At 41.7% G+C, this 27,729-nt stretch overlaps 1 protein-coding gene across 5 annotated transcripts in view; it reads left to right on the top strand.

The window, feature by feature from the left end:
• Window positions 1-1,138: 1,138 nt before the first annotated feature.
• The window catches only part of ncoa4 (nuclear receptor coactivator 4), a 33,692-nt gene continuing 7,101 nt past the window's right edge, over window positions 1,139-27,729 (top strand). For 2 of the 5 annotated variants that reach the window (XM_048563699.2, XM_048563696.2), the window contains exons 1-8: window positions 13,175-13,292; window positions 16,708-16,865; window positions 17,017-17,157; window positions 17,733-17,821; window positions 18,926-19,034; window positions 19,573-19,650; window positions 20,063-20,173; window positions 24,574-25,752. In XM_048563699.2, the coding sequence (XP_048419656.1) occupies window positions 16,716-16,865; window positions 17,017-17,157; window positions 17,733-17,821; window positions 18,926-19,034; window positions 19,573-19,650; window positions 20,063-20,173; window positions 24,574-25,752 (1,857 nt within the window). In that variant the 5' untranslated portion in view covers window positions 13,175-13,292; window positions 16,708-16,715. Of the gene's footprint in view, window positions 1,266-13,171; window positions 13,293-16,704; window positions 16,866-17,016; window positions 17,158-17,732; window positions 17,822-18,925; window positions 19,035-19,572; window positions 19,651-20,062; window positions 20,174-24,573; window positions 25,753-27,729 lie in introns of those variants that run through there. The other 3 variants (XM_048563700.2, XM_048563698.2, XM_048563697.2) reach the window with 3 other exon arrangements.

The raw sequence follows: 27,729 nt of genomic DNA, 5'->3' as shown, positions 1-27,729 counted from the left end.
TGAAGCTGGTGAAGTCCACATTGATACCATTGGGCTGCAGGGTTCCCAAGCGGAATATGAGTTGCTGTTCCTGCACCCTGCGGGTGGCATCACTGTGGCACTGCAGGACGCCCAGGATGGACATGTCGTCTGAGGAATGGGAGGGGGAGTTAAAATGGTTCGCAACTGGGAGGTGCAGTAGTTTATTGCAAACCGAGTGGAGGTGTTCCGCAAAGCGGTCCCCAAGCCCTCTGTGTTTTATTCTAGTTTGCCAGACCAAGTGGGATTTGGCCTGTCTTCTAATGGCTGATACAGTATAACCTTCAACACCCGTAGAAGTTCAGAACAGATAGAGGCCCTTCTCTCAAAGCCTGAGTAAATAAAGATACACAACAAAAAAACAAATCCTCTGGACGGAGTGGGACTTGAATCCAAGCACTCTGGCTCAGAAGTAGGGGCACTACCATGATGCAACAACGGCTCAATTAAGGTTCAGAGACTACCGCATCATATTACTGCTCCTTAACTCTACTTCATTAGAAGTTCATTTTACATTTTTAAATGCTTTCTCAGGATATTGGCATCATCGGCAAGGCCAGGATTTTTTTGAGCATCAACTGTAATCCCGAGAGGGGGTGGATGTAGTGAGGGCCTTCTTAAACTGCATCAGTCCTTCCTGACTCACTCCATCCCCTTCTCCCTTCACTCCTCCTTCTTCCACCCTCACTCTGTGTTGAACGTCTCCACGGTGCCTTAACAAACCGACCTTTATCAATAACCTGCCCTGGTCGTGATGCTTTCCAGTGATGTATCTGCCTCTGCACACATGGGAGATCCCCGGCAACATCATCTCCCAGCCTCCCCTCGCTGAAAATGGACTCGACCTCCGCTTGTTGTTCACCCCCCCCCTCGCCGTCACATATGGACGCGTCCAGAGTTACATCACCGTGGGTGTTCTAGATCAAACTATCCGGCAAACAGAGGGGTTGTTCTGATTAATTCGGTGTAACTCTAAAATGACCAACGTCGATATAACACCACCTTTACCAAGAAATTACGGTTAAAATGTTACCTGTTAATTAAACAATGATGAATGTGTTTGATTTTACGGCCGTAAAGGAGATAACAACAAGCAACTCCCCCTCCTCTCGCCAGCGCTACGATTGGGAAGGTCCGCAATTCTCTCCCCTCCCCCCTACCCCCGGCGTGCCCGCACCGGTCTCGCGGAAGTTTGAGAGGGCGCGCGGCTGAAGGTGAAGCAGAGCCGGCGGTGAAAGGAGCGGCTGGTGAGAGAGGGACCGGGGGAGGGGGTGTAAATAAATAAATAAACAAATAGATAAACGGTCTGCGGGAAGAAAGGCTGGATAATATCAGAGACAGAGAAGCAGAAGTAGGCCATTCAGCTCGTCGGGCCTGCTCCGCCTTTTGACATCCTGGATTCCACATTCCTGCCTCTTCCCTATGACCCTTGATTTTCTTAAAGAGTAAATATCTGTCTATCTCAGCCTTGAAATGTAACCCTCAGAGGCTTTGGAATTCTGCCTTAACATATTCAGAGGTACATGGACTCTTGTCGGACACGGACGCGGTGGGTCATTGGGGATAGATGGAACGTGGAATTCAAAAACACAAACAGATTAGCGATGGAAAAGCCACAGGCTCCAAACCTATAGTTCCCAAACCCCGTACAGCTCACTTCTACCTTCTTCCCGAAGTCCACAAACGGGATTGCCCAGTTTCAGAATTTACAGTTCACGGGTACCAGCCGCCCCCTCCTTACCATAACATTATACGCCCATCCCCCATCAGGAAGGTCTTCAGGTGCTCAGCTACTACTTGGAAACAAAGGCCTGAACTGTCCCCGTCCACCGTCATATGCCTCCACCTGGAGCTAAGCTTGTCCTCACTTCAAACAACTTTTCTTTCAGTTCCCCTCACTTTCTTCAGATCAAAAAGACCATTGATACCCACATGGGCCCCCTTGGAGTTGGGGTGGTGGGTATAGATGGATGAATAGCTTATTTCTGCCCCTAATTCATTTGTCTGTATGTTACTGTGATGCCAAACACTGCTTTCAAACAGGGCCCATATGTTTCTGCTCACTTAGAAATATGCAGTTCACAAAGCAAGTTTTCATTTGTAAAATGTGTGTTAGTAAGCCATTTTATAAACTGAACAATTGAGTAGTTTTGTGAATAGACTTTAGGGCAAACATAATTATATGCTAATAGGAATATCTCTATTTTTATCTTTGCCTTTTTGGTTTTAGTTTTTATGTCAAGGATCGAGCACTTTTAAGTGCCAATGTGGATGTTTTGACTGCCAACCATTACTAAAATAATTAACTACCTACGCAGCCTGAGTTATATGTTATAAGCACCAAGGGACTATATATTATTTTAGTCATATTCCATGTGACAATTAGGAATGCTCACGACACTCAACAACATCAGGCAGAAAGACATTGCAATTGCTTCAGTCTTTGTGATATAGCTAGAGATGTACTTTGGCAGAAATAACCAGATTGCATTTGTATAGCATTTTTCATTTCTTCAGGACATTTTAAAGAATTTTTCAACAAATGAAGGACTTTGCTTCTTCACAGCTGTGATTCACTTCAATGTCAGTAATTTAGGAGCAGTTAAAATCCCATTGATATTTCTTAAGAAGAAAGATTTGCCTGGGACCTGTGAATCTTTTCAAATAGATGCAATGTTGTATTGTTACACAAGAATTAACAATTTAGTGTACGTGTTCCCGGTCATTCGCCTTGGCTAAAATGGTGATCTTCATCAGCTGTTATAAAACTGGACCTGAATGTCTCCAAATCCCACCATAAAAGCTGTTTTTTGTATCAGGCATTTAATTTAAAAACAACATAATAACGTGAGGATGTTGGAGAGAGGCTGAATGACCTATTTTAATTTTACATTGTATGTGACAATCCTGAACCCAGTCAACTCACCCTGAAGTTGCCACCAGGTTATTTGCATCACGGAGTGTTTTTCTTCATTCTGGTTTTGAAGACATTACTTAGTGTGGTCTGAGCTTATATGGTTTTTGTGAGGAACAAAATCTCTTCATAGTCTAGATTATGAAATCTCCAAGACAATTTGTTGACACCATGAGCTGTAGTTCAGGTATGTCACTGACCACGATAAGGGAGATCACAATCTTTTCAAGGTCATAAAACTTTAGTGGCGTCAGTGAAGTCTGTAGTTGATGTAATGCAGTTTTTATTTTGCAGTTTGCGTTAAATTTGTTTCAGAATTCAGTTAAAGGGGCTTGAGACTAAAAATAAAGCTACAAGGTGAGATTTAAAGTCTTGTATGCTCTTGCCATAATCAGTGGAAGCCTGTGGTTAGAAGTGAAAATTCCAAATGCTATTTTTTAAAAGTGAAAATTGATTTTTTTTCTAAGAATACAAAAAATAAGAGGGAGACCTGCTTCACCACCCTAGTTGGATCCTAGTATAAATTGGGCTTCAGTTCCACTTTCCTGTCTTCCATTCATAATTTCTTGATTCTCTGAGATACCAAAAATTTGTCTATTCCAACTTTAAATATATACAATGATAGCATAGATGATGTGAGATATAGCTTCACATGGTAAGTAATGGCAGTATGAAATGCCCTATCTGAAAATGCGGTGGAGGTAGGTTCAACCGAATGTTCAAGAGGGCATTGGATAATCATTTGGATAGAAATAGTATGCAGGAATGGGTGGAGAAGGCAGAAGATTGGCACTAGGTCATAGAATGAGTGCAGGCACAGTGGGGTGAATGGTCTCCATAACAATTGTGATTCTCTGAGATTTCAACATCTGCTAGGATGGGATTCAAACCCATATCCCAGGACATTAGCCTGGGCCTCTGGATTACTAGTACATTATCACTATGCTATTGCATTCATGTGAAGTTATTTCTCCTTGTCTCATCCTATGTGATTGGCCACTAATCATCAAAGAATATCAAAATTCATCAATTATCCTTACAGGAAGATTGTCTTCATTCCATGTAATGTTCCCTTTTAATCTAGCTAAATTTGCATTGCTTGAATTTGGTTTCAGTAGTAAGTGCTGGCTCCTTCTGTTTATTTAAACCCACCTTTTATCTATTATTAATAACTTATTTCGCTTGCTACTACTGTAAATAAGCGAGTTATCTAAAAACAAATGATGGTAATATGAAATCTTTTTTGTCACACTGAACAGTCTGGCTGATGAATTCCTTGATGTTTTTAATCCTTAGGAGTGGAGAATTACTGACAACTGCTTGGATAAATTGGATATTTGCCTAATAGCTTGGGTAAAACTCTGCAGTGAATTTGTTTTGCTTTGAAGAGTTTGTCAACTTAATTTGCTATCCAGTGTTTATTTGTGAGCTGGAATGAGCCTTTACTGTTTAGGGAAATACATAGAACATAGAACAGTACAGCACAGAACAGGCCCTTCAGCCCACGATGTTGTGCTGACCATTGATCCTCATGTATGCACCCTCAAATTTCTGTGGCCATATGCATGTCCAGCAGTCTCTTAAATGACCCCAATGACCTTGCTTCCACAACTGCTGCTGGCAACGCATTCCATGCTCTCTCAACTCTCTGTGTAAAGAACCCGCCTCTGACATCCCCTCTATACTTTCCTCCAACCAGCTTAAAACTATGACCCCTCGTGTTAGCCATTTCTGCCCTGGGAAATAGTCTCTGGCTATCAACTGTATCTATGCCTCTCATTATCTTGTATACCTCAATTAGGTCCTCTCTCCTCCTCCTTTTGCGTGTGTTGTCTGAAATTTTAGTGCTTCTACAATTGCAATTGTGGCGTGAGTACTTGAGGTTTTCCTTTCACGGACTATTTAACACAGTGAAAAGTTTCCGTGTCTCTAATGACCATCTAACCATCTTGGTTAGCTGCACGCATCAGTCATTCTTCCTCCTGGGAATTGGACAACCACATTGGAGGTTGGCCAGGGGATGTAAACTAACTTTGCATGATTCCACTCTAGCTGCAGTTAGATCTTAGAGAATACTTGATACTTAACTGAGTAAAAATTAGAAGTAGCCATTTTGTGATCTTATTGAGCTTAGTTTTGATGATCAACCCCTTTGGGTTCATGATCAACAATATCAGAATTCCCAGTGTGGAGCTGGAGGAGCACAGCAGACCAGGCCCATCACAGGAGCAGGAAAGTTGACGTTTCAGGTTGGAACTCTTCTGAAGGTCTTCTGAAGACAGGTTCTGACACAAAACGTCAACTTTCCTGCTCCTCTGGTGCTGCCTGGCCCTGCTGTGTTCCTCCAACTTCATACTGTTATCCCTCATTCCAGCGTTGGTAGTTCTTACTACGTCAGAATTCCCATGTTGTCTTTGACAAAGTAACTTCCTTCTGTCTGGTGATTTTATAAATTTACATAATGTCTGTGCCCCTCCCAATTGTCTACTTTGACTAGCAAAGTTAACTTGCCTAACAGCATTAACAGATTGTGCACAGGTGCTTTTTGGATTTAAGCAAGACTTCCACAGAAGGGCAGTGGAGGTGTCACTTCTATAGTGTCGGCCATTTAACTTTGTACTGCCAATCCAGTCAAAGTCATTGAGGCTGAAGATCTGGATTGCAGTTTAGATGACTCTCCTCCAGTAATTCTTTCTGCCAGGTATAACTCTTCTTGTCGGCTATCCTTGAGCTTGAAATTTATTCCCTTCTGGAACAAGAGGTCCTCACTTCCAAGATAACAAAGTGTGGAGCTGGATGAACACAGCAGGCCAAGCAGCATCTCGGGAGCACAAAAGCTGATGTTTCGGGCCGAGATCCTTCAACAGAAAGGGGGATGGGGAGAGGGAACTGGAATAAATAGGGAGAGAGGGGGAGACGGGCCGAAGATGGAAAGAAAACAAGATAGGTAGAGAGAAGAGTATAGGTGAGGACGTAGGAAGGGGATTGGTCAGTCCAGGGAAGATGGACAGGTCAAGGAGGCGGGATGAGGTGGTAGGTAGGAAATGGAGGTGCGGCTTGAGGTGGGAAGAAGGGATGGGTGAGAGGAAGAACAGGTTAGGGAAGCAGAGACAGGCTGGGCTGGTTTTGGGATGCAGTGGGGGGAGGGGAGATTTTGAAGCTTGTGAAGCCCACATTGATACCATTGGGCTGCAGGTTTCCCAAGCGGAATATGAGTTGCTGTTTTTGCAACCTTCGGGTGGCATCATTGTGGCACTGCAGGAGGCCCATGATGGATATGTCATCTGAGGAATGGGAGGGGGAGTTGAAATGGTTCGAGACTGGGAGGTGCAGTTGTTTGTTGCGAACCGAGCGGAGGTGTTCTGCAAAGCGGTCCCTAAGCCTCCGCTTGGTTTCCCCAATGTAGAGGAAACCATACCAGGTGCAATGGATACAATCTACCACATTGGCAGATGTGCAGGTGAACATCTGCTTGATATGGCAGGTCATCTTGGGGCCTGGGGTAGGGGTGAGGGAGGAGGTGGGGCGGGGGCGGGGGGGGGGGGGGGGGGGGCGGCAAGTGTAGCACTTCCCGCGGTTGCAGGGGAAAGTGCCGGGTGTGGTGGGGTTGGAGGGGAGTGTGGAGCGGACAAGGGAGTCGCAGAGAGAGTGGTCTCTCCGGAAGGCAGACAAGGGTGGGGATGGAAAAATAGCTTGGGTGGTGGGGTCGGATTGAAGATGGCGGAAGTGTCGGAGGATGATACGTTGTATCTGGCGGTTGGTGGGGTGGTATGTGAGAACGAGGGGGATCCTCGTGGTGGCGGCGGGGTGTGAGGGATGAGGGATGTGACAAACAACTGCACTTCACTGTCGCGAACCATTTCAACTCCCCCTCCCATTCCTCAGACAACATGTCCATCATGGGCCTCCTGCAGTGCCACAATGATGCCACCCGAAGGTTGCAAGAACAGCAACTCATATTCTGCTTGGGAACCCTGCAGCCCAATGGTATCAATGTGGACTTCACAAGCTTCAAAATCTCCCCTCCCCCCACTGCATCCCAAAACCAGCCCAGTTCTTCCCCTCCCCACACTGCATCAAAAAACCAGCCCAGTTCTTCCCCTCCCCCCACTGCATCGCAAAACCAGCCCAGCCTGTCTCCGCCTCCCTAAACTGTTCTTCCTCTCGCCCATCCCTTATTCCCACCTCAAGCCACACCTCCATTTCCCACCTACTACCTCATCCCACCTCCTTGACCTGTCTATCTTCCCTGGACTGACCTATCCCCTCCCTACCTCCTCACCTATACTGTCCTCTCTACCTATCTTGTTTTCTCTCCATCTTCGGTCCGCCTCCCCCTCTCTCCCTATTTATTCCAGTTCCCCCTCCCCATCCTCCTCTCTGATGAAGGGTCTCGGCCCGAAACATCAGCTTTTGTGCTCCTGAGATGCTGCTTGGCCTGCTGTGTTCATCCAGCTCCACACTTTGTTATCTTGGATTCTCCAGCATCTGCAGTTCCCATTATCCATGTCCTCACTTCCATCTTTGTGCCCAATACTTAGCACATGTGTGAGTTGTTACTATAAGCTTTATTGCGAGAAGAATATCTTGGTGCATGGCACAGGTTGAATAGTCATAGGGTTGGGAAATGCTGGGTGTTGGGAAGCTTTTAAAAATGAGTGATGGATGAATTAGGTGTTTTAGAACAAATGGCACAATAAGATGAGCAGATGGTGAGAGCTGAATAGGGAACTACTGCAGGTTGTTTTGGGAAGGTGAAAGAAGACAGTAGGGATTTATAATTAGAGATAATGGGAACTGCAGATGCTGGAGACTCCAAGACAATAAAATGTGAGGCTGGATGAACACAGCAGGCCAAGCAGCATCCCAGGAGCACAAAAGCTGACGCTCCGGGCCTAGACCCTTCATCAGAGAGCTCTCTGATGAAGGGTCTAGGCCCGGAGCGTCAGCTTTTGTGCTCCTGGGATGCTGCTTGGCCTGCTGTGTTCATCCAGCCTCACATTTTATTGTCAGGGATTTATAATTAGCAGGATTTTGAAATCTATTTTTTGAACCCTGGAAGCCAATGAAAAATGATGTGTGACAGATGTCATAGATGAGCTGCATTCTTTATCATATGAATGTCAAAAAAGATAATGTGACGTTACTTTGGTGAATTGCAGGTGAGTTCTTCCTAGTGTCCTTATCTCTATATTTATGTAAAAAAAAAGTCCTGTTTTTATTAAATTTGTATGTTGGCTGACCACCATTTATTGGCCATCCTAATAAGTAATGTACATATTTTGTGTATTAAGACAATATCCCTTGAAAATGGTGCAGTAGCTTTTCAATAATTAGTTCATTGTTGAGGTTCTTTATTTCACTGGCCTCAGTAGAATGAAGTGTCTAGGCCTGGAACATTGACTTCCTGCTCCTCTGCTGCTTGGCCTGCTGTGTTCATCCAGCTCTACACCTTGTTACCTCAAAAACCTAGTTTTTTTTTGTTTGTTATACATTTGGCCTAATGAACCTTACTTAACCATACTCACTCACTCCTCCTTACACTTATGTTTCCTCTGTGCCATTGATGCTTGGACAAAGTAGGATCTGGGATCCTTGATATTTGCTGAACTATGGGGTTTGAGAAAGTTCACATTGTTTCATGTGCAGCTCTGTTCTGGCTTGTGAAGGTTTAATTTGTCTGAAATGTGACCTCCCATTTCCTCAAACACCATGTTTGAATGCAGACCAAATCTTGGGTCAGTGCCAGTTTAACCTGTGTGTAACTTGGTGGTGGACCTAATGTCCTGATATTAAGTATTTCCTTGCTGCTTAATCTCTTTGACAAAAGTGAATTAAATAGTCAGCTCTCCTGGGTTAATTACATCCAATTTCTGTTTAAGTATGTAACATTGTACAGCCAAGATGTGTAGTCTGCGGAAACATTGAGTTTTCACCAATTTCCCTTTACTAGATTCAAAATCTTTTGACAAGTTTGGTGTTGCTTCAGCAGAGGCTCAATGCCATTTAACTCTTTGGTACTAAAAGTGCTTTTCCTCATTCAATAAATATTCTTTATGTCAATTCACCCAGTCTTAATTCAAAGTTTATTTAATTACCTGATAAATACAGTTTTTTAGCATTGTTATTTATATTGTGAAATGAAAATTATTGGATATTTTAAGTGAATACAAACTTTGAATTACCAGGAGTATTTTCTACAATTTGCTGTTGACATGAGATCATATGATTCTCCATGTCTATTTTTGACTAAACTTTGAAAATGATCATTTGTGTTGTTGCATATCTTTGCAAAGCTTAAAAATTATTAGCAGCCAGGCTTGTTTTCTAGAAGATTTAACTTTTAACCTGATTGAGATTGATGGCGTGAGGCCAAATTACAAACAGTTTGCTGAGGTTAGCTTTTCGAAAGGAACCTTTAGTCTTGGTAGGCTAGGTCTAAAGTGCTGTGTACCTCGTGATATTTACTGAATTAATGTTATGATAGTGATTTTAATTGAGAAATAAAGGGTGAAGGGTCAGGACTGATAAATATCTTGATCCATATGATAAACTATAACTTTGTTGTTAAATATTTAAGGTTCACAGGTTAAATGTTTGGAAAGGGTAACTGATGTGTCTCCTTAAAAAGCAAGGTTGGACACTATACAGAATTGTCTATTCTAGGATGTAACAAAAGTTGTTCGACTAAGTTATATAAAACTGAAGAAGTGGTGCTTTTCTCCCCCCCCTAGAAAAGGCAGAGGTGTAATTTAATAGGCATCTTTAAAGTTATGAACATAGTTGATAGGGTTGATTATAAATATAAGGTATTTACTAATAAACCCGGTTAGAAACACTTTATTGTGGACAATGCTGCTGCTTGGAGTGGTTGAAGGGAATAGCATAAAAATATTTAAGGGGAAACCAGTTAAGGACCTGAGGGAGAAAATAACAGAAGGATATTCTGGTAATGTGAGTAGGAGGTGGCTCATATAGGTCATAAACTTGGCTTGGGGCAAATGGCCTGTTTCTGAAAGAGATCAATCAACCTGTTTGACTATCCTGAGGTGGTATGAAACCTAACCTCTAGCCCAGAGGTAGAGAAGTTATTACTATGTCACTGGACCTTTATTGCCTGTCTCTATGCTGTAAATATCTGATATAATTATTGCAGGTGTATGTAAGGTTCTTGCCTTGGAGAGGCACACGCTTAAAAAGAGTGATAATGATCGAGAAAGAGAGATTGAGCTGCCTTGCCTGAGTGAGTTTCAACCGATCCAGAAGTTATAAGACTGAAACAACAGGAATCTTAATGTCTGATGTGATGTGATTTGATTTTCATTTGAATTATTTCCTTACAAGCAGACATAATTGGAAGTGCTAACCTTAGTTTATTATCTCCCATTTGTGATGTCAAAGGGAGGTCCATATTTCCACAGTTGCTGTATAATGTGGTATGAGGAAAACCACCACACAGTGCCAACATGTTCTGGAGCCACTGTATTGCAGGTGATGAGTGAATGGGATTTTGCCTTGGTTTAGGCACAAACATTACTTGCAATTGCTTTCCAAATGGTTGCTCAAAAGACAACTGTAATCAGATGTTTCAAAGTGCAAAAAAATGGCACAAAGGACTAAGTTGAAGGTGAACATTTTTTCAAATCATTTTAGGAATATAGGATAATTGTTTTTTTTGTAGGGCTAGCTAGCTGCTTCACCATCCCATATGCTTAGTTCTTTTAAAGACCAGGTTTTAAAAAGTCAAAACTGGAACATGTTGAAAGGATGTGGAAACTGGAACTCCACGATGGTTGGCAGCATGTCGCATGGCCTGTGGCAAGTGTCTGAGTGGCAGTTGTGGGGGGGAGGAGGGTGAGTCATGTCATGACATCTCTCAGAATATGTTCCAGCCAGAGCTAGCAGTGCTCTTCACATTTTCTGAAAGATGTGGTCAACAATGGAGTTGTTATTGCTAAATGGAAGATATAACAAAACCCCTGGCGATATCAGAGGGGGGGCTGTAGATCCACTGTATGCATTGCATTGCAATGTTATGGGTATTTAAGACCATAAGACATCGGAGTGGAAGTAAGGCCATTCAGCCTATCGAGCCCACGCCGCTACAGATCGGATTTCAGAGATCTCTCCCTCTAAGTCTAGTTTATACTTGACAATAAAGGGAAAGTTTGGGCTTTTGAACTATTTTAGGAATTTTTTGGACCACAAGGACAATTGTGCAAAGACAGCCTTGGCTTTTATTAATGTCGGTATCTTGGCATCCTGTTCTCTCCAATTTTAATCCATCACTATTGGCAGCCTTGGCCTCATCTGCCAAGGCCTTAATTCTGAAACTATGTCATATATTCTCCCTCCCTAACGTTTATTTATTTAGTGCAGCATGGTGACACTTAAGCACAGCTGCGTCAAGGGCAAGGGATCCGGGTTCAATTCCAGCCTTGGACGACTGTCTGTGGGGTTTGCATGTTCTCCCTGTGCTTGTGTAGATTTCCTCCAGATGCTCCATTTTCCTCCCACACTTCAAAAATGTACAGGTTAAGTGGGTTGACCATGCTAAAAATTGCTCGTAGTGTCCAGTGACATGCAGGTAAGGTGGGTTAACTATGGTAAAAACCCCATACGGGGTTACAGGGATGAGATTGGGGAGTGTGTCTGGGTGGGATATTCTTTGAAGGGCTGGTGCAGACTTGATGGGCTGAGTGGCCTCTCTTCACTATAGGGATTCTTTAATTCTACCTCTCTCTTTCTTCCCCAAGATGCTATATAAATCCACATCTCTTATTGTCAGTCCACAGATCTCCTAATCTACCCTAACATCCCTTTTAGTTGTATTATGTTCTTGTGAAGCAGCTTGGAATGTCTTAATATTTCAGATTTTTGAGTTATTTTCCTCTCAGGAGGCACAAAAGAGGAATTGTATTTGGATAGTACCGTTCACAATGTCAGGCCATACTAAAGCCCTGCTGTGAAGTAATTTTTGATTATTGTCAATGTTCCAAGTAAGGAAATTCAGCTAATTTTTGCATTGCATACAAGTAGCAACTGTTATTGATTTGAGGTAAATATTTTGGAAAGAAGAGCTGTTCAATAATTTTCAATCTCCCTGCCCTTTCCTCCAATCCTTTAAAAATTATGAATTTTACTTCCACTCCTGTTTGATATTTTTCTGCCAAAGTAAGTTTTGTCTTTTTCGTGATTACATTAATTTTAGCCTCCTGCTTACCAATGCACCAATTCATAGAAAATAGATTTACCTCATAATTAATGCTCTCAAGATTGCAGTCATTTCTCTGTGCTTTGCCAGCATGCTCAGAGGAAGAAATACATGTCTGAACTGACCAGTCATGAAACAAGATAGCCAAGAATCTTCAGATGCTACAGTTGGGAGCTGCATTGCAGAATAGTTTCAATCTGTACAGAGTTAAAAGATCACCTTGGAGTGGTCCTGAACTTTTGTCCTTGGGGCATTTTCACGAGATCATCAGAAACTGAGTGAATTGTCTCTATTTAAAATAGACGTCGCCTTTGACCTAGGTGGACAGCCAAAGATCATGAGGCTAGCATCACTTTCTGAAATTCTCATTAGCCACTAGTAATTATATGATTGTTCACTGGCCAAAAGGGCTTAGGCTTGGTGTTGACAGTGTGGCAGGAGAACGGGATTTGGAAGGTTTTAATTTTTGGTATACAGTACTGGCAACTATGAGTACTCATCCAAAAACCCGTCTCTGTTGTTTTGCATGATTTTTGTATCAAAATGTTTGGTCAGTTTGATCCGGTGTGTTGCGAATGTGCAATGAAATGTGACCCCAGTAATTCGAATCAGGCCCGTTCCAAACCTGGTGAGTAGTCTCATGCTTTGAATTGTTTTCTTTGTTGATAGTTCATTGACATTTTATAATTATTTTAAAATCAACTATATAATTTTGACTCTCTCTAGCTAGTCTTTGCAAAAAATACTGAAATATTTGTCGTGAAGATTGCATTCTTCAGTGAGTAATGTTCCAACGTTTCGTCAATCCGCCCCCCATGTTGCAGCAGTGTATTTTGAATATAATCCCCCTGGCGGATCCCCTATCTAGGTACTGCTGCAGCAATGGGCTGTTGCGCTCCCCCCTTTGTGGAGCCCCAGGTGTACGTGCAGCAGGCTGAGCTGTTAGTGGCGGACTGTTGACGTGAAGGCGGCTGTGCCGCGTGGGTGACGCAGCACGCAGGGTTGGAGCCGTGACGTGGCAGGGTGTATATAAACTGCTGGGGTGCAGCGTCTCAGGCAGTCCCAGACTGGCGGGTGAGCGGGCGTGGTGTCTGTGATCACTCCAGTAACAGCTTCAACAGTCCCTCACCAGCATCCGCCTCGCAGGTACAATCAGTAGTATGAATTCGTGTAGTGTATGTGATGAATATTTGGTATAATTATTCTCGTTTGTGTAAGCGGAGGGGCATTCACTTGGGGACATACTGGCGAGCAGATGATAACACAGGCCCAGAGGCCTTTGCTGCAAGGGGCAGAGTAAGGAGGCCCTGTGGAGGGTGTATTCACCCTTAACCTTGGTCATTTTATCCACTGTTTCTCATTCGGTCTTGTTAAACCTTTGTATTTTGCTTCATTTTATGCGTTTGCAGGGCAGGTTGAATGCAGAATTTGGGAGTTCATGCATCTAACTCTTACTTCTAATGTGGACACAACCTGCATGCGGCTTTGTTAATATTGACTGATTATTTGGGATAGTTTTGATTTTAAATTTTGTAGCTGTTGCAGGCTGAGTTGAATTAGACGAGCCAGAGCGGCTGCAGTCATGATACTTCCCTGAAGGCTGTACCGCCCAGCGTTTTGTTTTGATAACTGCATTTTTACGTTCCCGACAGACTGGCAATAGTACTAGATTCCCATGTTGTCAATAGCGAGCTTTTCAGTGGGTGGAAGGGAAATTTGGAGTTGAGGGAGCATAGTGAAAACAAGATACAACCCATCAAAACGAAGTAATGTACCCTCGGTGACATAATCTGCTTCTATGACAGCTGTTAACCTGATCTGACATATGGAAGAATACAGGTTTCTGGCTCTTTATAGGAGCATTTCACGTTTAAATTGAACAAGAATTTTGGAGCTCTTTGTCAAGCGGATCTCTGGGATGGTGTGGATAGCAGTGAGTGTGCCAAGAGGTCAGTAAGGGATGTGAGATCGATCAGACCCTGCATACTACAGGCCAAGAAAAAGATAAGTGCTGATTGTGCTAGGCAATCCATTTTGCATCGCCATGGCTAAACCCCTTGAAATTGTTTTGTAAGAACTGTGTTCTGCAGAAGAGAGCTTTGCAGTTTAAACAATTAGTATATTCTGTTAACATTCCACATGGTGGTGTACAGGCCTAACATAAACTCAGCAAGGAGTGAAGGGTTGTTATTTATAAAAATGATTTGGATGACAATATAGAAGGCATGGTTAGAAAGTTTATAGATGACACCAAAATCGGTGGTGTAGTGGTCAGTGAGGAAGGTTAAGTACAATAGGATCTTGATCAACTGAGGCAATGGGGCCAAGGAATGGCAGATGGAATTTAATGCAGATAAATGCAGTATATTGCATTTTGGTAAGACAGACCAGGGCAGGACATTCACAGTTTGATGGTATGGTCCTGGGGATTGTTTTAGAACAGACAGACTTAAGGTGCAGCTGTCTAGTTCCTTGAAAATGGTGTCACACGTAGACAGTGTGGTGAGGACGGTGTTTGGCACGCTTACCTTCATTGGTCAAAATTCTGAATACAGAATTTGGAATGTCATGTTTCAGCTGTACAAGACATTGATAGGGCCATATTTGGAGTACTTCGTACAGTTCTGATCACCCTGCTATAAGAAGGATGTTGTTAACATGGAAAAGGTGTTTTTAAAAGAACTAAAATATTTGCAGCAATGTTACTCAGATTGGAAGGTTTGAGTTATAAGGCGAGGCTAGATAATCTGGGACTTTTTGCCCCAGATCATAGGAGGCTGAGGGGTGAACTTATAGAAGTTTATGGAATTATGGGGGGCATAGACAAGGTGAATAACTAGCCTTTTTCCCAGCGTAAGGGAGTCCAAAACTAGAGTACATAGGTTTAAAATGGGGGGGAGGGGGAGATTTAAAAGGAACCCAAGGGGCAACTTTTTCACACAGTGTGGTGAGAATATGGAACGAACTGCCAGAGGAAGTGGTAGAGGCAGATACAATTATAATATTCAAATAGGATTTGGACAAGGAAATGGCTCTGAAAGGTTTAGAGGGATATGGGCCAAGTAAAGGCAAATGAGACTAGTTCGTTTTAGGAAACCTGGTTGAGGTGGGCCGAAGGGTCTGTTTCCATACTGCATGACTCGGTCTGTTTTACGTGAGTATGTTGTGTGTTTTGCCGCTTCTTCAGTACCACCATCCCCAGCCCCCCACCACCACCACCATCCAAAGTCCAGGAGTGACCTTAATATTCCAGATTTTGATTGTGCTGAGATCCTCGAGTTTTAAAACAGCATTTATGTAAACTTGTCCACTGAATAGTTTGTAGATCCCCTCTAATCCTTAACAAATTTAGTTTTTGAATTTACCTAATCTATTGACATTTTTCAGAAAGTATCTCTGCTATTGAGGAAACCAGATTATTATGTCAGATTTGCATGTTTGGTTTAAACATCATTCTTAGAAAAAGACTACTTCAAGTAAGTCATCTGCCAGTTTGTATCAAACTTGCAAAACAAGGAAGTGCTTGAATATATTCTGTGGGTGTAAATGCTGTCACAGTTGTTCTGCACTACCATGTTTTAATCTTAACCTCATTCTTAATGAGAGAGACTGTGGCCTGATTATTTAAAACAGGAAATGGTTGAATATATTCTTTTCTGCAGTTGAAACATGCCATTTTAGCTGTTTTACTTGCATTTAAGGATTTCTAGGCATCTTTTCATTTGTATTTAAAAAGTATCAAACTGCTTATTCTTTGTGTTGCCAAATAATTTTGATCCTGTTATTGTTGAAGCTGTTTTACATGAGCTAATTAGAGCTATTTTAAATGTTGTTCATTTCCTGAATACTGTGCACACTTCTTGGAAGTTGGAAACAAGGGGAAATGAATGGGAAAACATTTGAGGGCATGAACCAAATCAAGTGAGGACAGTCATCTTCTTTTCTGTAAGCTGACCTGTTAGTTGGATAGTAGACAAAATTATAGCAAGCAAAATTCTGCCAGTTTAGGAAGTATTGGAGAAACTGTACAACATGAAACTAATTTGACTATATATTTCAGATCCACTTGAGAATTTTCCTGAAAAAAAAAAGGTTTTGTCACCAACTAAAATAGAGAGGTTACCTTCCTGGAATGGCTGTACTGTATTAAAGTTTCAGAGTAAAGTTTTTAACCATACTATCTGATTTGTTTTTTTGTTTGTTTTCTTAGATGGGAGGTTTTGGTATCCCTTCCTTGGCAAGAGTGTAAAATCAGACTTTGCACGAGAAATACCAGAGAAGCTTTGTTCTAATTTAAAATAAAATATCCTTAATACACAGTGGAATTGTGCAGATATCTTTAGGATCTGAGCATGAACTAGTATGTTTTGGATGGAGGTAGACATCAGATTCTTAAGTGAACTTAAGCAGCCAAAACTTGAAGTACATGTTTTGCGTTTTTCACTTGGAACTGCTTTTAGATTAGTGGCACATAATGGGTGTTGAGGATGTGACTGCCCTGCTGATCTTGCATGTTCATGTCTGTGGCCCAGCTTATCTTAATGACCACTTCTTTCAGCAGAGACCAAGATGAATCCAACACGCAACCAGGGTGGGGAAAATGCCAGCTTCCAATCCAAGGATTTGTTCAGTAATTGTTTGCAGGCCAAGCGAGATCTGGAGATGGCCATTAGCAGTATCATTAAGGCCGAACAGGAGATTAAAGCAAACAGTAAGGAGGTAAGTTTAGTTTGAGCCTGTAAGTAATGGGTGCCACACTTTGATTTTTGAGTAACATGCTGGAGCTTGTAGATTTTTTTTTTTGTAGAAACTGCTGCATTTCATTTCCTGAATGAGGAATGACATTGCTTTGTTGCTTGGTCTTTTATAGGTAAAATTTCAAATCCACAGCTGCATCAGCCGTCACTTGGAGTGCTTGCGGAGCAGGGAGGTTTATCTGTTGGAGCAAATTGACCTTGTGGAGCAGCTGAAGGAGGAAGCCCTGCAGCAACAGATACAGCAACTTTATTGGGTAAGGGAACTAATTCTAGAGGTTGGTATTGAAGTAGAAAAGTGACAGGTTAGGATCTCCAATGTGTGCATTGCAGTAAAAAGATGATGTAATGTTTGTTTGTGAATAATAAACCTTATAAGATACCAAATTTACGTGGTAAATTGACTTTATATTAATTGTCCTTGACTACAGTTTCTTAATAAACTATCACAATAAAAAGATAAAATGTAAAGATGCATGTAACAAGTACTCGTCTGCACTGTATTCTATTTTCCCACCGTGCCTGCCACTGTGGTTCTCTCTACAGTTTTAATTTCTAAATTTGAATTTTGCATTATGCTCCACAGTCACCAGCTGATTTAGAGCTGCTGTCCATTTCCTGACCTGCAATAGATCCCACTTACTCACCATCATTGACCTTCATCAACTCCAAATTCCCCTGACCCTAAACACGATTGCTTCAAGTCATTTTCCGATCCCTCTATGATCCAGTTATTCCCTATTCCATCTGTGTACTCAGGATAATTCAATTGTTCTAAGAGAATTTTGTATGTTGACATGATTCAAGTTTAAATGTACTTCTTTTCCCTCAGCTGCTGGGTCAGTTCAACTGTCTTATTAATCAATTGGAACATCCACAAAGTAATCTTCCCGCTGATCAAATTAAAACCTGCCTAGAGAGGTGAGTTGCTTTGCTCCAAATTGTGGCTTTTTAAAGAAAAATGTTATTGATCTGTATTAATTAATTTTGTGAATTTAGAATCAGAATTTAGTTATAGAATAACCAGTTGAGCAATATGGACTTCTCACTTTTGAGCTTGTCATAGTATGAGTGGCTTTTGGTTGTCATTAGATCAGCTTAATTCAGTGCATCTGATTTAGGGGTCTTGTGGGATTCTGTGACTGAAACAGTGCAGATGAATCAAACACCGAAGTTGTTTTGAGGACATTTTTGAGTTGGATTCTAATGAATGAAACTGGGTTGTATGGAAGTCAGTATCTTGCTTTGCACACTCATAACCTGCTGCACTCTTCATGGGACTGAGAGGTGAGGAATATGCAGAATAGCCTGAAGCTCAGCAGGAGCCTGGTATAACGCCTCACTTCTAATAAAGTTCTTCATAACTTTCTAGACTCAGTATTGTTGAATTTAAAACAAAATGGAAAATGCTAGAAAAACTCAGCATGTCTGGCTGCATCTGTGGAGGAAGTTATGATTTCAGAACAGGAACTGACTATTCTGATCTGCAGAATTGTTGAATTTAATATCAGTTCACAACTGCCATTTTCCTGTTCACTCCAGGCAGCAACAATTTGTAATGATTCTGTTGCCATTTATGCTGTTCCATGTCTATCTTTTTGTTTGTTTGACTCGTAACATTAACATCGTAATATTAACATAACTAACCTTGTATCATGCCTTTTTATCATTAATCTCTCCTTTCCACACCTGTTGCAGACTTTATGATCTTTTGTTCTTTTCTTCCCCAGCAGCATGTACCTTTTTCCCTGTTTTTGTATGCTACCTGTTTCAAACCCACTACACCATTTACCATTTCAGTTCTTATGAAAAGTTGTCACCTTTTTAAAGTTAACTCTGTTTCTCAGTCCACAGCCACTTCCTGTCTTATTTCCAGCATTTTCTGTACTTCTCTTGAATCTAATTCTGCTGTAGAATGGACTGCTTCTGTTAAATGATGTTTTGACAGCCTTCCCTGGCATTTAAAAGCAGTTTTTAAAAAAAATAATGCGGCCTCTCACTGATTTCACGCACGTCCCATTCCAGATTGAAGGACCTGACTCTGAAACCTGAAGAATCTCCCACCCTGAATTTTGAGGCTGATGTCCCTTCACTCCGCCAAGCCATTACAAACTTTGGGGCTATTAAAACATTGGTAAGAGTTTGGTTCAAAGAAATGTTACTTTTGCCATAAGAACTTCTGTGGTGTAGAGCATTTGAAGTTTTTAATTATTGGTGGAAAGGTTGTACTGCAGTAAGGAAAGAACCTACCAATGGCTGCCCATCAATGAATGCAGAACTATTATGCACAATTCATTTGGAGCATTGCAATACCTTGCATAGACCAAATATCCCTTGAGTTCAGATAGTGGCTTAGAATTAATTTAGAATTGGAGTAGCCAGCATTTCAGCTTTTGTGATGGCTAGGTTGTGTCGTTCTAATATTCCTGCAGAAGTTATGCTCTCCTTTAGATCTGTTAAAAATGTCTCAACAGGAAATTGTTCTGAACTCTGCTGCTTTAGCTGGGAGTATAACGTACACCAGAAGAAAGTAGTGGTGACCAAAAGGTTTGTTTGCTGGGCTTGACAGCACGATTGATATGTGCACATCTATCTGTCAGAACTATGATTCGTTATGTATGTTTACTGCATGACTACAGGAATCATGAGAATTCTTTTCTGGTCTGGTGTAGGTTTCAGATTCCGAGTGCAAGAGTCCTTGCACTATGGCAGCTGATCTGGATTACTGCTTCGTACCACTGCTGACAAAGGTAAACCTTTTTCTTTAAATGGTGGCTTGTTCCATTCCTTGCAGTTCAAAGTGAATTGATTTTGTTGGGCCATTCTGTACTGTATTGTTTAAGAGCTGCACTGTTTTACCACTTACTGCAATATATGTACAAAGTCCACAATTCTCAAGTGCTGTGTAAAGTCCACATACAGCATAGTGCTCAACCTGAGAGAAGTAGTGAGTCTTTGCTCTGCTTTCCATGTTGGAATGACTAGTGATCTCGAAATCCAGTCAACATGGTGTGGGAATGTTTTTTGACTATCTGCATTTGTGCAGATGTGAAGGCCCAGTGCTTCAGCCTCTGTGTCTCATGACATCCAGCACTGGCTAACTTTTTTTAAAACTTGGTTTAACTTAATGCCATAGCTCAGATTTTGACTTTCTTCTTACAGAAATCCTTTCCCAGTGGGACTGAATGCCCAATTGCTGACTGGCTGTGTAGTCCTCCTACACGGATGCCAGTCTTAAACCTGCAGGATTGTCTGCTGAAACAGTCTGGCCAGGTGAGTAATGGATTACCTGAAGCTGTAAGTTCCACTGCACACTGAGTTTTCCATTTAGGATGAAGTGATTGCTCACATTAGCTCTGTTTCTAAATAGCTTGCTACAGGTATTGGAACTCAGCAGGTTAGGCAGCATCAGAGAAGCAGGAAAGCTGACGTTTTGGGTCGGGACCCTTCAGAAAATTCAGATTTGTGAAGAAGGGTCCCAACCCGAAATGTCAGCTTTCCTGCTACTCTAATGTGTTCCTCCAGCTCCACACTGTTATCTCAAACTCCAGCATCGGCAGTTCTTACTATCACTTGCTATAGCTGTTTTGAGCTTCTAGAAAGTATTTGATATCATGAATGATGAAGATTTGCAATATGTTAAAGTGGCCTTTCTTGCTAGCTGGCTCATTGTATAGGTTGATTTATCAATATGTGTGAGCATATGAACATCAGGAGCAGGAGTAGACCATTCTGCCATTCAGATCAGTCACAGTTGATTATTCAGTGTTCCCACATACTCTGAAACTTTCAGCCCTATGATCATCAAGAATTGATTTACCTCTGCCTTAAAACTATTCAAGAACTCTGTTCCCACTGTCTTTTTGAGGAACAGAGGTCCAGTGGAACCTATGGAAGAAAAATTCTCCTTGTTTTGCATTCATCACCACCTGTTTTGTAACAGTGTCCATTAGTTCTGGGACGGCATCCTGAATTTGTCAGTGATAATAAGCACCAAGTTTGAGTCTGATTGTATTGAAATATGGGATATCTGGTTCTAGTATCTATTCTAGATAGTCGACCTTTGAATTAATTTAATCCTTTTGAAACAAGTCGATTCTAATTTTTAAAAAAATTTAAAGACCCCAAAGACGAGTGAAAAGATCTATTTTATATTTCTGTCCAACTTAGATTTTCTGCTGGGCCATTGCAGTGCTCCAGTGAAAGTAGTGTGTTTGGGCCTTGATCAATTCTCCCAGCTTGATATAAGGCACGTTTGATGAGGTGTACATCAAATACGAACATGCTGTAGTTCAGTAATTAAAGCGCATTAAGACTGCAAGTGTAGAGGATTAAGGAAATGTTTTGAAGGTGAGATAAGTAAAGTGATGATGATTCTGATCCAAGGTAGCTTTAAAAGCTGGCTTAAAATTAAAATCACCTAATGCCCTTTTTTGTTTTAGTGTGGATATTTGAGTCTCGAGCTGGATTTAATTTGATTTAAATTTGTATGGCTTGTTTCCTTTTTTCAAAATTTTTTTACTACTAAAGCAATGTGATAAGGTTGCAAAAGTACGTTTTTTTTCTTGTTTAAAGGTTTGCAAGAAGTGCTGATGAGACTAATTTTTGAACCTTGATCATCTAATCATTAATCCAAAGAGAGGAAAGGAGTAACTAGGGAGAAAATAGGGCCCTTAAAGATCAACAAGTCTGTTAATGTGGGAGCACAGGAGATGGGTGAGATACTGTGAGTATTTTGTGTCAGTATTTAGTGTGAAAAAGGACATGGAAGCTAGAGAACTTGGGTAAATAAATAGTGATGTTTTAAAGTATCCATATTACAGAAGAGGAGGTGCTGTACATCTTAAAATGTGTAAATGTGAATAAATCCCTGGGGACCTGATCAAATGCATCCTAGAACTGTGTGGGAACCCAGGGAAGAGATTTTCTGGGTCCCTATTTTGTATCAACAATAGGCAAGCATGCAGTGCTGGAAGACTGGAGTTTGGCTTATGTGCTGTTATTTAAGAAAAGGGGGTAAGGAAAAGCCAGGGAATGATGGACCGGTGAGTCTAACATCCGTGGTAGGTAAGTTGTTGGAAGGGATTCTGCAGGACAGGATTTACGTACATTTAGAAAGACAACAACTGATTAGGGATACCCAATGTGGCTTTGTGCTTGGCAGATCATGTCTCACCAACTTGAGTTTTTTAAACAAGTGACAAAGAAGATTGAAGGTAGAGCGGTAGACAGTTTATATGGACATAGCTAGGTGTTTGATAAAGTTCCATGTGGTCGACTGGTTAGGAAGTTTAGAGACAATGGAATACTGGGGTGATAGCCAATTTTGTTTCCAATTGACTTGAAGATAGGAGATGTTGGGGAGAGTGCAGAGTGTTTTTTGGACTGTGACCAGCAGTGTGCTGCGAGGATCCGTGCTTGGTCCACTGCTTCTCATTTGTACGGATTTTGGATGTGAATAAACTAGGTATGGTTGTTAAGTTTGCAGGTGACACTAAAATTGGTGTAGTGGACAAGTACAGTGGGACCTTGATCAGATGGGCCAGTGGCCAAGGAGTAGCTGGTGGAGTTTAAATAAATGTTAGGTGTTGCATTTTTAAGGTAGATCAGGGCAGGATTTATACAGTTAATGGTTATGGTCTTGGAGTGTTACTGAACAAAGACCTACGGGTGCAAGTGCATATTCCTTATTTGGAGTTGCAAGTGGACACGGTAGTGAAAATGGTTGGTGTGCTTGCCTTTATTGGTCAGTGCGTGGAGAGTGGAGAGGGCCTGTGGCTGTATAGGATATTGGGGCCACTTTTGGAATACTGTGTTCAATTCTGGTCTCCCTACTTTAGGAAAGTTGTTAAACTTGCTGAACGCTTTCAAGTTTTTTTTTCCAGTTTATATTCAGGACTTTAACATTAGCTATTGTTTTCTTTATTTGTCTACTTATCATGGTCTGCAATGCTTAACTTTTTAAACTTTGCTTCTTTCTTTTACAACTTTTCTATCCAAGTGTTTTGTACCTAGCACTGAAGGATTGCAGATGTACAGAAACAGTATAGACAGTTGGGGTCGGCTAGCCCACATAATTTGCAAAGACAACGAAGTCTTTGAATAAATACCTTTGTATTTGTGATAACACGGAGAGGCTGAACAGCTGGGGCTATTTTTCCTAGACCGTAAGAGGCTGACGGGTGACCTTTTATAGAGGTTTACAAAACCATAAGGCATGTGAACAGGCTGACTAGCCAAGATCTTTTCTCCAAGGTAGGAGAGTCCAAAACTAGAGGGCACGGGTTTAAGGTGAGAGAGGAAAGATTTAGAAGGGAACTGTAAGCGGCAACTTTTCCGTGTGTGCGTGGAATGAGCTGCCACAGTTAGTAGTAGATGTTGGTCCAGTTACATCATTTAAAAAGCATCTGAATTGGTACTTGAGTAGGAATGATTTAGGCATATAGGCCAAATGCTGGCAGATGGGATTAATCAGTTTAGGAAATCTGGTTGACATGAATGAGTTAGCCTGAAGGTTTTATTCCTGTGCTGTTTAACTCTGGCTCTATTCTCAGGGCTTTGTCAATCCATACAACGTTCTAACAGAAGGCAGAAAAATACAGATTTGACCACATCTGTATCAAAAAAACCACCTGTTTCCAAGTGTACCATCTCTGAATTCCAACCTTGCCTCAGCTCATTTTCTGAAACCTTATTTCATGCCTTTTATTGCCTCTTTGGAGTTGACCATCTGATGCATTTCAGATTGACCTCGTTCTACCTTCTGTAAACTCATCCCCTAATTCTCACCAAGTCCATTCTATTCTGACTGTTGTACATTACAGTTGTGCAGCACAGCTTAAAAGTTGCCACAATTCTTATCTTTGGTTTCAAAGACTTTTTCCATGGCTTTGCCCTTCCATACCTCTGTAACCTTATCCAATGAAACAATCCTTCAAAGTCTGCAGTTGTGTCACACGGCCTCGTGATCATCCCTAATTTTAACTTCTCCATTTTTTTTGGCTGTTTCCGCAGTTGCTGTTGGAATTCACCGCCTACATCTTTTTGCCTCCTGATCTTGCTTTTAAATGGTATCTTAAAAGAGCAAAGCCTATCTTTTTTCAAAACTTCTAACATTTAACCCACTATCCTCTTCAGTGGCTAAATGTCGCATTTTGTTTGATGTTATCCCTGGCCTTGGGATGTTTCGTGACAATAAAGGTGCAATGATAAACAAAAGTACCTCTGGTTTTGTGTTGTTAGCCCACTTGCTGACTTTTAAATTGGGAATGTCTGTGTAATACTTCGCTCCTGTTGAATAGCCTGGAAGGTCAGTTGACTTTGTTTATACTGCAGAATCCATTCTGCAGTGTCATAGTAACTTTTTACGTGTCATTACTAAAGTATTTTCCTAATTTTGATCCTGAATGTTGAACTTCCCAGAGCAGAGTAAATGTTCATGTAGACCTGAAATGAGCTGTAGCTGCTTGGGACTATGGGCCTGTTTTTGAAGGCTGTACCATAAGTTAAGCAGAAGTCAATGCACAAACCATGTATTAATGAATAGGTATGTTTGGAATTCTATGCTTGGTTTATGCCTGTAAATTAAGATTGTGTTATACTGGTGATGCTTAGCTGGTACCATGTATCGTGGGCATCAGGAATTAATCTTCGTGTATTTAATTTTTCCATAGGGATCACCACTAAATCATTTTGCAATGGATTCAGACCCTTATAAATTGCCAGCCAGGGGGCATCAACAGGGCCTTGAGAACTGGCTGCTTCCCAAACAGCAGAAGAGTCACCCAATTGAGAATGTTGCTCCTCAACAGCACATGCAAACTGTCACCAGCTGTAACCTGAGCCCGAAAGACTTAGGCTACTACAGAATGCAGGCTTGGGGTCATCGTCAGGGCCTCGAGCACTGGCTTCTTCCAAATAAGCAGAATGTTGATACAATTGAGAAGATCAGTGTTCAGCAACATCCTAGTTCCAATGATGAAAAAGCAATTGATCTGAATTACTACAGATTGCAAGCCTGGGGTCATCGACAGGGCCTTGAGCACTGGTTACTTCCTGAGAAGCAGATATCTAGTTCTCCCAAGAATACCCCTCCACGCCAGCACAGTGAGTCATCTGATAGTTCTTCCACCTTTGAGCTGATAGAGGAATATGGTATGGAGGTTTCAGATCAAGAATTGGAAGAGGCAAGCCCAACTTCTGGATCAGTAAGTGTCACTGATGTGAAGAACACATGTTCTCATGGCAGCATCAGTGAAGAAAAGTGGAAATCCGTAACTCAGCCTTTCAGAGAGAAGTTTACCACCCATGAATGGCTTTTGAAACCAAGTAAGTCTGAATCTTGTGGTAGCTGCTGTGGCGTTCAGACAAAAGCAGTAGAGATAGAAAACCTTGGCAAGCTGAAGTGCCTGAGTGAGCACCATAGTGCCAAGAAGCCATCGCCAACTTCACCCAGCAGTGCCCGCTATCTTCAGCCACTGTTGCCAATCCGAGTGGCAGATGTATGTAAAGCCAATGAGCAGTGCAGCAGTTTCTCGGAGTGTGTGTGTGGCCGGAGTTGTGAAAAAGAAGCAGTCAATGAATGGCTACTTAAACAAGCAGGAAGAGACAAGAATGGTGTGCAGATAGAGCAGCCAAACAAATGCAATGCAGAGCAGCAGAAGATCGACTTAGACCAGTGGCTGCATCCCCAGTCAAAAGTCACAAAAGAATCTGAATTGTCTGTCAACAATCCTGTGAAATCACCTGAAGCTCTGAAATCAAAGGTTCCAGTCGACACTGTACCCAAGGACACGGAGAAGGGAGCTGAGCATGAAGTAGAGAATAAATTTTTGTTGCGCAAGAAAGCACATGTAAGAATCTCCACCCCTTTCAATGAAATTTGGCATGTTTGTTATGTATTAATTTGACAAGACCAACCCACCCACAAAATCAGTTGACGACAAATGGCAAATAATGAACAAATTCCATCCAAGACATAGATGGGAAAATCAGTAGCCAGTTAGATCACTCGCATTGCCCTAAGGTGGCCATGCTGTTTGCTCTGCACCAATTCATAGCAAGAGAAACAAACTTCCAAAAAATTCTAGCAAAATCAGTTGTGGCTGATCAATCCCTGCTCAGCACTTGAAAGGCATGTAAACAAATTTCCAATATTTTACAAGCCCTATATCTCTGCTTTCCAAACTACTGAAATCAAACTGGCCTGAAACAATTGCCAGTCAGGTTCATGGGTGTGGTTTTTGTGGCTATTGTTCAATTCAAACATAGCTTAGTATTGCAGATGTGAGAGGTACAAAGAATATTTAACTCATAAGCCATTAAATCTCTGAAAGATCATTAATAACAATTTCAAAAGTCCCTGTTTTATTAGTGGAGCAATTAGAAAGCTGGACTTTTGCTTCAGTGAGCCTGGTGCAAGCTAACTGCCAGAATTGAAGGTCAGTCTTTCTTGTGAACTCCTGAGGTTCTGATTCTGTTAAGACACTGGATAGCATTTATCTTTAACTTTCATCTTTTAAACTCAAATTTTATAACTGCACAAGTTCTTCATAACTAGTTTAGTTGCTTTACATCTCATCTGCATGGCACTTTCTTGAGGATAGGTATTTAGATATTGAAGTCATGTAAATAAGTCACCTGAAGACAGACGAAGCTTTGCAAGAATATCGGGTATGTAGAGCAAATCTGAAAAAAGGGATTAAGAGGGCTAAGAGAGGACATGAGATATTGCTGGCAAACATGGTTAAGGAAAATCCCAAAGCCTTTTATTCATATATAAAGAGCAAGAGGGTAACTAGAGAAAGGATTGGCCCACTTAAGGACAAAGAAGGAAAGTTATGCGCTGAGTCAGAGAAAATGGGTGACATTCTTAACGAGTACTTTGCATCGGTATTCACCAAGGAGAGGGACATGACATGTTGAGGTTAGGGATAGATGTTTGCTTAGTCGAGGTCAAGTTGACATAAGGAAGGAGGAAGTGTTAGGTATCCTAAAAGACATTAAGGTGGACAAGTCCCCAGGTCCAGATGGGATCTATCCCAGGTTGCTGAGGGAAGTGAGAGAGGAAATAGCCGGGGCCCTAACAGATATCTTTGCAGTGTCCTTAGACACGGGTGAGGTCCCAGAGGACTGGAGACTCGCTAATGTTGTCCCCTTGTTTAAGAAGGGCAGCAAGGATAATCCAGGTAATTATCGACCGGTGAGCCTGACGTCAGTGGTAGGGAAGCTACTGGAAAAGATACTGAGGGATAGGATCTATTCCCATTTGGAAGAAAATGGGCTTATCACTGATAGACAGCATGGTTTTGTACAGGGAAGGTCATGTCTTACCAACTTAATAGAATTCTTTGAGGACGTGACAAAGTTGATTGATGAGGGAAAGGCCATAGATGTCATATACATGGACTTCAGACAGGCGTTTGATAAAGTTCCCCATGGCAGGCTGATGGAGAAAGTGAAGTCACATGGGGTCCAGGGTGTGCTAGCTAGATGGATTAAAAAGAACTGGCTAGGCAACAGGAGACAGAGTTCTAGTAGAAGGGAGTTTCTCAAATTGGAGACCTGTAACCAGTGGTGTTCCACAGGGATCTGTGCTGGGACCACTGTTGTTTGTGATATATGTAAATGATCTGGAGGAAGGTGTAGGTGGTCTGATCAGCAAGTTTGCTGATGACACTAAGATTGGTGGAGTAGCTGATAGTGAAGGGGACTGTCAGAGATTACAGCAGAATATAGATAGATTGGAGAGTTGGGCAGATAAATGGCAGATGGAGTTCAATCCAGGCAAATGCGAGGTGATGCATTTTGGAAGATTAAATTCAAGGATG

This window comes from Stegostoma tigrinum, chromosome 37 (assembly GCF_030684315.1).
Source record: "Stegostoma tigrinum isolate sSteTig4 chromosome 37, sSteTig4.hap1, whole genome shotgun sequence".
Taxonomy (NCBI): Eukaryota; Metazoa; Chordata; class Chondrichthyes; order Orectolobiformes; family Stegostomatidae; genus Stegostoma; species Stegostoma tigrinum.
The sequence above is the reverse complement of the archived record's forward strand: the minus strand, read 5'-3'. Positions and strand labels throughout refer to the sequence as shown.